The sequence below is a fragment of the Vigna unguiculata genome, chromosome 5 (genome assembly GCF_004118075.2).
Source record: "Vigna unguiculata cultivar IT97K-499-35 chromosome 5, ASM411807v1, whole genome shotgun sequence".
Taxonomy (NCBI): domain Eukaryota; kingdom Viridiplantae; phylum Streptophyta; class Magnoliopsida; order Fabales; family Fabaceae; genus Vigna; species Vigna unguiculata.
In genome coordinates, this window is record NC_040283.1 from 25,021,478 (window position 1) to 25,033,585 (window position 12,108).

The following is a 12,108-nucleotide window of genomic DNA, read 5'->3' on the forward strand; positions in this document are numbered from 1 at the left end:
GACGTAATTCCATGATGGTTTCGTGGTGGTGCCTCATGGTCAGGTCAGGATGTAATTCCATGACCCCTTTTAGTGGGAGCTCATGGTGGTGCCTCATGGTTAGGACGTAATTCCACGAAGGTTTCATGGTAGTGCCTCATTATATAATTTAGTAAGGATTCAAGTAAAGATTGCATCCTAAAACTCTAAAAAGTTAGTTAGTCTCACGTAGAGCGTACTGACTCAAGTGGTGAGATTAGTAAGAGGCCCTAGTCTTTGGCAGGATAATGGCCTTAGACGTTTTGAAGGTTAACCTTATGCATGGTAGGGTGAAACCCATTGGCAATTGGCTCTATAGAGCAATAGAGGCCACCAGAAGTGCAATCATCCAGTGAATCTTTGACTATAAAATTGTATGCAATTGTATGATAAAACATTTTTTTCACTCTAGCTTACCCTTTCTGTTTATTGCATGTCTTGTGTGTGGTTTTTCTCCTTTTGCGATGATCATCAATTTATTGATATGAGCATATGTGGAAACTCCTCGTAGTCGTCAAGGTGATGGAAATTCTGCTGCGTAGCTATCCATGGGTTGGACTATCTATTCCAAGTATTCTTAAAAGGACGAGGCCTATGTACTATCTTGTTTTTTTGTGATACTATTTAACTTTTAACTTGTTTTGTTAATGGCATCGTGGTGTGCCTTAGACTTTTTCTCCAAGTTTCTGGGATAACTGTAAGGAGTGATATTTATATTACTTTGTGTGATGTTTCATTTAATTGACTTTATTTATTAAATGGGACGTTACATTTATGGTATCAGAGCGGTCGTTCCTTAGAGTTTGTAGACTTGTGTACCTGCTTAGCTTTCATCGTGTCTTCCTAGCGTTGTTAGCTAAGTTTATTGTCTAATCAAGTCTGAGTGATGGTTTTCTTGTGTGGCCAGTGAAATGACACCTCCTAGTAGAAATCCTCAATCTCCTTGTGGTGATGCACCAGATATCGTGAGAGCGATAGAGGCTATAGTGGCAGCCCTAACTCAACAACGTAACAATATGATGCAACAACATGAGGCATCGATACAGCGCCATGCAACATCATTAGAGCAACAACAATTGGTGATGCAGGAGATGGAGGCTACAAGGGTGGCTACTGAGGATGCTCATAGGCAACACATGGAGGCCCTCCGACAGTTGGAGGAGAAAAGGATCGTTGCCCTGTTTACGGCCCCGAACCATGACCTCCACCTAGAGAATGGAGTTTGGAGTACTTTTTGAAGCACCACTGGTGGAATTCAATGGCAAGACCAGTCCGGATGCCGCAGACTAGTGGCTAAGGATATGGATAGGATCTTCGATGCAAAGATGTGCCCTACGGAGAGTAGGCTGGCTTTTAGAGTATACATTCTCACTGGAGAAGTCGAGCATTGGTGGATCAGGATGAAGTCCATCATGGAAGAAAGAGAGGAGTCGGTCACGTGGGAAGCCTTTAGGGGGAAGTTCCTCTTCGAGTACTTTCCAGACAGCGTCAAATATAATAAGGAGGTGGAATTCCTCCAACTAACTCAGGGAAATAAGTTTGTGGTCGAGTATGCCGATAAGTTCAAGCACTTTAGCCGCTTCTACACCATGCCACTTGATGAGGAGTGGCGATGCAAGAAATTTAAGAATGGCTTCCGGGGAGACATTCGCCTGATGATGGCCCCACTTTCCATCAAGGACTTATCCTTAGTGGAGAAAGCTAGGGTTATGGAGAAGATGAAGGTGGATGTGGAAGCCCAACACCCACAACAATAGGCATGAAGAGAGGAAAAAACCATATGCTAGGCATCACCCTCAATCTCAAGGGCCTAGAGATTCTCCTTGACAGCAGAACCAAGTGTAGTGCTTCCGATGTGGAGGACCGCACTTAAGGAGTGTTTACCCTCAACTAGTACGCTTCAAGAGGTGCAACAATTGTGGTAGGGAATGCCATTTTGGGAAGGATTGCCCAATTCTTGCGAGGGTAGAGACACGTACTCCACTTTAGACTCCAGCTCAGAACCAGCAGAGGAATAGAGGCAACAGGTCTCAAGCAGCAGGCAAGGTATATGCCATGACGGGAGCAGAAGCAACAGGCTCAAGTAACCTTGTTATGGGTCGTCGCATAATTCTTGGTGAATCTTTGTGTGTATTGTATGATTCTAGAGCGACACAGTCTTTTGTGTCAAAAACTTTTGTGCAAAGGTTAAGTTTGTCGGTGTGTGAGCTGCAATGTGATCTTGTGGTATCTACTCCGACATTGGGTATGGTCAGCACATCGTCCTTGTGTGCTAGATGTCCAGTGGAGGTAGAGGGGCGCATATATAAAGTGAATCTGATATGCCTACCTCTACAAGAGTTGAAGGTGATCTTGGGGATGGATTGGCTTTTTGCCAATCGCATTCTTATAGATTGCCGAGAGAAAAAGTTGTTGTTCTCCAACTTAGAGGAGCCTGAATTGTTATCTTCTCACAAGGTTATGAAGGAGATTCAAGGCGGCGCACAGTGCTTCATTATCTTCACCCATCTGGAGTTGGAGAAGGAGGAAAGAACATCAGTTATACCAGTGGTGCACAAGTTTGAAGACGTGTTTCTGGAGGAAGTACCAGGGTTGCCTCCAAGTAGAGAGGTGGAGTTCTCTATTGCCCTGGTACCCGGAACTGATCTAATGTCGATAGCTCCATACCGCATGGCTCTAGAGGAGTTGGTGGAACTCAAAAATCAAATAGAGGAGCTATTGGGGAAACAGATTATACGGCCCAATATGTCGCTGTGGGGAGCACTAGTGTTGTTGGTGAAGAAGAAGGATTAGAGTTGTGCCTGTGTGTGGACTATATGCAGTTGAGCAAGATGACCATCAAGAATAAGTACCCCCTCCCAAGGATAGATGATTTGATGGACCAGTTACATGGGGCATCAGTGTTTTCAATGATAGATCCGCGGTCAAAATATCACCAAATCTTGGTGAAGGCAGAGGACACCTAGAAGACAGCCTTTAGATCCATATGTGGGCACTACGAGTACGTGGTTATGCCTTTTGGTGTGACCAATGCTCCAGCAATGTTTATGGACTACATGAATAGGATCTTCAGACCATTCTTGGATATGTTTGTCGTAGTCTTCATAGACAACATACTTATATACTCCAGGACTCAGGAGGAACATGCAGAACACTTGAGGCTAATGCTTGGTATTCTGAGAGAGAAACAGTTGTATGCTAAATTGTCCAAGTATGAGTTCTGGACGGAAGAAGTGCAGTTCTTGGGACATGTAATATTTGCATAGGGCATAGCGTTGGATCCAACGAAAGTGGAGGTAGTGTTTAAATGGGAAAGTCTCAAGTCAGCAACGGAGATCAGGAGCTTCGTGGGTTTAGTTGGCTACTATAGGAGATTCATAAGAGGATTCTCCAAGATAGTGGCGTCTCTAACACAGCTTACCCTAAAGGACCAACCTTTTGCTTGGATATATAAGTGTGAGGAAAGCTTTCAAGAGCTTAAGTGAAGGTTGGCAAGTGCTCTAGTACTTGTAATCCCTGATGTTGGAAAACCCTTTGAGGTTTATTTTGATGCCTCTTATCTAGGGCTTGGTTTTATGTTGATGCAAGAGAAGAAGGCAGTAGCGTATGCTTTGAGGCAACTTAAGGTGCATGAGAAGAACTACCCCCACTCATGTCCTGGTGTTGACAAGTGTGGTGTTTACCTTGAAGACTTGGAGGCACTATTTGTATGGTGTCCAATTTCGTGTGTCGAGTGATCACAAGAGCCTCAAGTATTTGTTTGATCAGAAGGAGTTGAACATGAGACAAGGGAAGTGGATGGAGTTATTAAAGGATTATGATTTTGAACTTCTATATCATCCTGGGAAGGCGAATGTGGTGGCAGATGCCTTGAGTAGGAAGATAGTGCATATTACACACCTTATGATCAAGGAGATAGAGTTACTAGAGAGATTCAGAGATATGAAGCCACAAGTTGAATTGGGATCTGAGTTCATTAGGTGTAGTACTCTTACTATATCTAGTGACTTTTTGAACTTAGTTAAGGAGAACCATTTGGTGGACGCCAGTTTGATAAGGGTGACAGAATTGCTGGGTACAAATGAAGCAAAGGAGTTTTCCTTGGGTAGTGATGGTGTACTGAGATTCCAGGGTAGGGTGTGTGTACCTGACGATGCTGATGTAAAGAGGTTGATCCTTGAGGAAGGACACAAAAGTCGTCTTAGTTTGCATCTTGCCATGACTAAGATGTATCAAGATCTCAAGGAAACCTTCTGGTGGCAGGGTATGAAGAAAGATGTTGCACAATTTGTATCCGCTTATTTGACTTGTCAAAAGGCAAAGGTTGAGCACCAGAGGCCTGGTAGAATCCTACAGCCTTTGGACATATCGGTGTGGAAATGAGATAGCATAACTATGGACTTTGTGATCCATTTGCCACGAACCTGTAGAGGTCATGATATGATATGGGTTGTAGTGGACCGATTGACCAATAGTGCTCATTTCTTGGCAATGAATCTAAGGATGTCTATGGCCAAGTTGGCCCAGCTGTAAATTAAAAAGATTGTGAGATTGTATGGGGTGTCGTCGAGCATAGTTTCAGATAGAGATCCACGGCTCACTTCCCCTTTTTGGAAGACCTTGTAGAGTGCTTTGGGTAGTAGGTTGACTATGAGCGCAGCCTTTCACCCCCAGACTAATGGTCAATCTGAGAGAATGATTCATTCGCTTGAGGACTTATTGAGGACATGCGTGCTAGATCATCTGGGTGCTTAGGATGAAGTTTTGCCCTTGATAGAATTCACCTACAACAATAGTTTCCATGCAAGCATTGGCATAGCGCGATATAAAGCTCTTTATGGCAAAAAGTGTAAGACCCCTTTGTGTAACATCCCGTCAGGATATTACGGATTTAAATAATAAATTAAGGAAATTAATAAATACTCGTCATTTAATAAAACATCTTTTCCCAAAAATAAGGGAAATTTAAAACTTTATTTCGCGATAATAATAACTGAAATCCAAAACGAGTATTCATCCCTTATAAAATGAAAGTCTGATAACATAAATGTTTACAACTGATTTAAAATCATAAAATAAAATTCCATGATGAAACATCCCAAGCTATCTGCGCTTCGTAGCTAAGCCTACCACTTGTAACAACATCATCTGCTCACGTGTACCGCGTACACGGTCATCGCCAAACACAAGCAAATAGGGTGAGCTTAAATGAATAAACATATATGAATATATATATATATATATATATATATATATATATATATAATACTTATATATAAATCATACAATCACACCCTAGGAATTTCCCTCCTTAGATTTCATACCACATGGCCACCACCATGTCTACGTCTTCTAGTGACTATCACAAGGTGTCTTGCTGCCATACCTATCGGCCACAACCGATAGAGCACATGCGGGAAACCATTGCTACGAATGATACATTGTAACGCCAGGTGGATTTCCCAAATACGAACATGGTCCGTAACGTCCCAAGACTACCAAACTTGTTAGATAACTATTGAGGAGGGCAGTCTATCTGGACCCATCCGTACTGGCCACAACCAGCACACTCACACCGACAACACTCACCAACCCGAGCTCAACTCAAGAGTTTCTCGTGTTCATCCGCCATCTCGAGCTCAACTCGAGGGATGTCATTCCGAGCTCAATTCGAGGAATGCCACATGCTTAACCCTTATCCCGAGCTCAACTCCAAGGATACGTTCTGAGCTCAACTCAAGGAACACCAGCAAGTCGACCTTTAAAGTATCCTAAAAGCCTTGTAGATCACACATGCGGAACCAACAACCCAAGTCTCCTACAGTAAAATCGCCTGCCGGGGGACACGTACCGCTAGGCTTTGCCAGCTTCCAGACCGTTTGGCAGGGGACGCATAGCACCAGGTGCGTAGCGCCTCTGATTCATCAACACTGCACATACTGCCTAGCAGGAAGACCCTCACTGCCAGGCGCACACGTTCCAGTAGCTCTCTGTTGGGCAGCTATCACCTAGCGGCTTCAGCTTTGCCGCTAGGCGATGTATCAGTACAACGAACTGTTCTGCTTTTGATCATCCAACTCTGATGGAACGCTTCACTTTTCCCCCATTCCAGAGAACCTCTAGCTTATAAATTGGCTACCTACACTATCTCCTACCATTATAACACCACAATAGTGAATTCACTCTTTACATGTGGACATTTACACAGTCCCAAACAGTTTACACTTATCATTCAAGATACTCTGATTTCCTTAATGCCCCATTTGGTCAAGGCCAGAATATGAGATAGTACAGTCTACACACAATAGCTATGCGAACACCTTCATTATTAACGGTGTTGGTCCCTAATATACTACCTATACCCAATCCTCATTCCATCTCAAATGCCTTATTTTGTAGTCTACCACTTACTCATTCACGACATCTACAGTCCCCTATCCTTTGTAATTTCATACTAAGTGTACGCTGTCATAACGAGTTTAGACCCTCACTGTATTATTTCGAGTACTCCAAATACTACAATAATTATTACAGTAGCTTACACACAATTTCTCAAGCTCACCATTCACAATTAATACCCAAGTTAAATCATACTCCTACTCATAATCTCCCTTCTACTACTCGGCCAATAACCACGATTAGTTTCCTAATTAATTCCATATACAACCAAGACCTAGTCTCACAATTTTATCCCAAAATTCATAAATCCACACACTCTGCATCGGCGCCTGACAGCACCTAGCCTACCGCCAGGCGATGCATCAATTCTGAGAAGTCCACAATACTGTCATGCACCTACGAGAACTCTGACTTCTGCGTTACAAACCAACCTCTCAATTTCCCCACCAGTATATTGTTTCCATGCACTTAAGGTTCTATTCATAGATCATAATCTCACTACACCAATTCATTTTACATTTCAATCTCATGAATTAATCAAGAACTCCTGGTTTCTAAATGTTCAAGCCTAGAAGAAGAATGGTGCTAAACTTATCCTCTTACCCTTCGTTTCATTATAAGATCATAATAATTCCTTCCCACTTAATCAATTAACAAGTTAAACATAGTTTCCATCGATCACAATTCACCCAAAGAGGTCGAAATACCAAAAAATGAATCAGATTGGTTCGCATTGCCTGGCGGGTCAATTAACCCCGCCAGGATGTTCATAGGAAACCTAGAAACTGGGTGACATGGCTTATGTCGCCTGGCGGTACAAGGCTTCACCGCCAGGCGATTCCTTGCAAGAACCCAGAAATACCAAGAACAGGACATGTCACTTGGCGACTATGCATGGCCCGCCAAGCGGTTTCTGGAATTTTTCCAGAAACTCAACAATTCAAACAGAATCCAAGATTGATCATGCAATTCAAGCTATACATCATGTAATTTAATCACGTATATCAACAAAAATGGGTAAAACTCCCGTAACCTGGTTTCCTTGCTAAAAGCTTGAGAATTACAAGGTTCGTCTTTGCTCAACCAAAGTCTTCCTAGTTCTCCCTCCAATTAGCTCCTATGCTCCCTCTCACAGCACCAAATCACTCTGAACTCACTCTCATAATTATGCAAAAATAAAGTTTAATTTGGGTTTTCCAAGGTTTGAACCCACAACTATGCCAATGCCAAGTCAATGCTAAACCATTCAACCAATTCACATCTCATGCTGACTAATATCATTCAATGATGATATTATCCCACCACATGATCAACATATATTTAAAAATAATAACAATTAAATAACACACAATTGACATACATAAGACTTGAACCCAAGTCCTCTCACACTACCAAGTACTCTCAACCATTTGAGCTAGTACTTTTCCACATCATACAAGTTAGAATTTAATGCCATAAAGGCTCTCCCCACCCGTATTTATTAATTAATTATTTATTTAATTAATTAAATTCCACGGGTTTTACACTTTGTGTTGGTACCAAGATGGGGAAGCAGTGCTAGTTGGGCTAGAGTTATTACCTCAATGTTTGAGGGTCTGTCCTAATTTATTGGGCCTAAGGCTGGCCCATAGGGTGCCCAAAACCCCTAAGCAGCCTTAACACTCTCATTTTGCAATCATTTGCAAAAAAAAACAACCACCTTACTCTCTCCTTTTTCCCTCAACAGAAGCTCTGTTAGGGTTTGGTCCCCTTCTTGGTCACGCTAGCTCAAAACTCATTTCCATCTCATGTAAGTTAGTTCTCAAACTATACTTTCTCCTTTCTAAGTATTTCTTTCGTGGTTCCAGCTAGGGTACCTTTGGGTAACCTAGTTTTGTTCTAGTGTTGCTATTTCTCAGCTCGTTAAACCGTTCTAGGAGTTGTGGTGCTTCTTTGCTCATACCAAAACCTCTCATAGTAGCTTTTCTAGGTAAGGGAAGCTAGGGTTTCCTGTTGTAATTCATTTTTCCTATTTTTTTTTTGCATTTCTGTGATTGTGTGGTTTTCATGATGAAATGAAAATGCATTATTTGTTGGTTTGGATGAATCTCTAGCTTTGCGTGCATGAAACAATGGCCAGTATTGATAATCTCGCCCAAGCGAGCTTGTCTCGCCTAGGCAAGAATAGAAGAAGCTGGCCCAGGTTACTGCTCGAGCTGTCGCTCAGGCGGAAATCTTTCGTTTGAGCGACGAATCATCTCGCTCAGGCGAGAGAGGCTCGCCTAAGCGAGAACTCGTGGGAACCTGATGTGTTTCACTTCAGAAGTAGTTGAAGCAAGGGAGTCTCTCTTTTGGGCGATGAGTAGTCTCGCTCAAGCGAGGAGATCTTATGGTGATATATTATAGTTGTGCCTCATGGTCAAGACGTAATTCCACGATGGTTTCGTGGTAGTGCCTTAAGGTCAGGACATAATTCCATGACCTCTTTTAGTGGGAGCCCATGGTCGTGCCTCATGGTTAGGATGTAATTCCACGAAGGTTTCATGGTGGTGCCTCATTATATAATTTAGTAAGGATTGCATCCTGAAACTCTAAAGAGTTAGTTAGTCTCACGTAGAGCGTACTGACGCAAGTGGTGAGAGTAGTAGGAGGCCCTAGTCTTTGGCAGGATAATGGCCTTAAACGTTTTGAAGGCTAACCTTGTGTGTGGTAGGGTGAAACCCATTGGCAATTGGCTCTACAGAGCAGTAGAGGCCACCACAAGTGCAAGCATTCAGTGAATCTAACTGATTATATGTATCCGGATAATTGAGTCTTAGAGTCTTGCTTGTTGGTCATCACATGCTTGGTTGATTTATGTATCTTTGACTATAAAATTGTATGCAATTGTATGATAAAACATTTTTTTCACTCTAGCTTACCCTTTCTGTTTGTTTTGGGGTCTTATGTGTGGTTTTTCTCCTTTTGCGATGATCATCAATGTATTGATGTGAGCAGATGTGCAAACTCCTCGTAGTCATCAGGGTGATGGAAATTTCGTTGCGTAGCTATCCATGGGTTGGACTCTCTATTCTGAATATTCTTAAAAGGCCGAGGCCTATGTACTATCTTGTTTTTTTGTGATACTGTTTAACTTTTATCTTGTTTTGTTAATGGCATCGTGGTGTGCCTTAGATTTTTTCTCCAACTTTCTGGGATAACTGTAAGGAGTGATATTTATACTCCATAACATTGCTCTTTATATTACTGTGTGTGATGTTTCATTTAATTAAGGTTGTTTATTAAATGGGACGTTACAAAATGACTCCATCTAAATATTCAAATTATTTTATTTTTTTACATTTTTGCATAAAAATAATCCCTATTTAAACTTATAATATTTTAAAAATATTAAAAAATGTAAATGTAAAGTGACACTTGTAACATTAAAAATATTTGTCACATTAAACATTTAAAAATTACAAGTGTCACTTTACATTTACATTGTTAATATTTTAAAAAAAATTATAAATTTAAATATGGATTTTTTTTATGTAAAAATGTAAAAAAAAAATAATTTGAATATTTAGGTGAAAATTTTGATATATAAATGTTTAAAAAATATTTTAACATGTTTATATAAGTTGTAATTAAGTTTAATTACTAATTTAGTCTCAAATTGGCTTTAATCCTCGCACCGTCCCGTTTCAGTCCTCAAGGATTATATTATCACGCATCATGGTCAAGCATATTATTAAAATAATAAAATAATTAAATTAACACACAAATGGTATCAACAAGACTCGAACCCAAGTCCTCTTAACATAACCAAGTTGATAGAGGACTATCCCTAGATTCCATACAAGAAGAACCAAGATGAAACTTTATAGTTCAAAGGACCTATGGCAAGGACAAGGAGCAAGAGATTGGAAAATAAAATCTATTCAAGGCTCTTGATACTTACAAGCAACTGCAAGTGGACATTCAAAGGATATGAAGATCATGACTTGGAGCACTTTTGAAGGATAGTTATTAGGAAATTAGTTTTATGTTTTTAGACTTTGGGTTTTCTTTTAGAAATTAGTCATGTTCTATGTTTTTGAGCTTTGGACTTTCTTTTATAAATTAGTTTATGTTTCTATGTTATGGGTTTGGGCCTTCTTGTAAGGTTCTCATGTTTTCTTAAACTTATGTGCCTATATATAGAGGTACCAAAAACAATGTAGGCACCTTTAGTCATATATTGAATTTGATTTAATTAAAGAGAGGATTCTCTTTGTTCTTGGATTAGGCCTCCAGTTCTTATCAAAGATTAACATCTTTGTGGCGAATCTTCACTTGACTTATCAATCTGCTAGATTGTGGCGTCCTCCATCTATGTCTTATTTTGCGCTCTTTTCTGATTTATTCGTGTCGTGCTTCTTGAGAATTCAAATTCAGAAACGATCACACTCTTTCCTGGATAGGATCGTATCACAAGTACTCTCAACCACTTAAGCTAATATTATTTCATGTCATAACTTTTCGCATTAATTGCCATAAAGATCCCTTCCATTGCATTTATATTAAATAAATATTTATTTATTTATTTAATTTTCCCAGGTCTTACATTCCTCCTAACTTATAAGAATTTTCGTTCTCAAAAATTGCACTTATCCGGAAATAATTGTGGATATGATTTCCTTGTGAGGTCCTCCATTTCCCACGTGTTCTCGTGTGTAGCTTCGTCCCAAAGGACCTTCACTGTCTAAATCTCCTTCCCCCTCAACTTCATGACCTGAAAATGCAATACTCTCACTAACCTCATGTCCAAAGTCAGATCCTCCTTGATCTGAACCTCATCCTGATCTAAACCTCACCCCCGCTAGCACATGAGAGGGACTTGTAGTGTTTTTTTCCTTAGTGGTGGCATGTGAAACACATTGTGCAAGTTCGTCTAGTGTGGTGGTACGACGATCTCCTATGTGATCGAACTAATCCTCTAGTTAATCCGATATTGCCCATTAAACTTCTGAGTAAAATTTCTAGATTGATTGTTCTGTGTCGCGCACATCTGATCTTGGATAAAATTGACTTTCTCCGTTGTATGTTGTAACAATCCGATACAATAGGAACCAACTCCCCATCTTGGTACTAGAACAAAGGCATTCTACCTCTCTTACCATCCAATGACTCATAGAGTAGCCTTATAATCTTAGTCAATACTTCACTTAGATGGTTTAACTCCCCAACTTCTCCTTAAAGATCCATTAAAACTTGCAATTCTCCTTAAAGATCCATTAAAACTTGTAATGGTCCTTGCCATTAGGTCTTCGATATCTTTTTCTCCTACTTCTCTTACTTCCCATTTCACACCTCCGACCTTGGTAGAATGTAGTACTAATTTGGCTTTTCAAACTTTGTTGCACAAGCATACACTAGTACCCCTCCCTAATCTAACCTTTGAGCTCAAATTCTCTTGCAAAACTTGTGGTATGCTTCCGAATAATTTGCTCTTGAAGATCCCTCCGCCTAACGCGTTGTTTCTAAGTTTTGACATCACTTTTCAGCCCACTAAACCAAGACTTAACTTTCCTCGTCCATTAATATACAACCTTTTGCATATTCACATTTTTTAGCAAGAGATTGTCTCAAAGGCCCTACTCAACCTTTGCAAAGGCTAGTAGGTCAAGTTTGACCTTGAATCTGCATTCCTCTACCACTATAGGCAATAGACACAAACCACTGAAGCGC

The 12,108-nt window shown here is 40.6% G+C and overlaps 1 protein-coding gene across 1 annotated transcript; it reads left to right on the plus strand.

Annotated features, from left to right (window-relative positions):
* Positions 1-2,073: 2,073 nt before the first annotated feature.
* LOC114184517 lies at positions 2,074-2,811 on the plus strand. Its single transcript, XM_028071825.1, has one exon. It carries the CDS (start codon positions 2,074-2,076, stop codon positions 2,809-2,811), a length of 738 nt encoding a protein of 245 aa, XP_027927626.1.
* Positions 2,812-12,108: the final 9,297 nt, after the last annotated feature.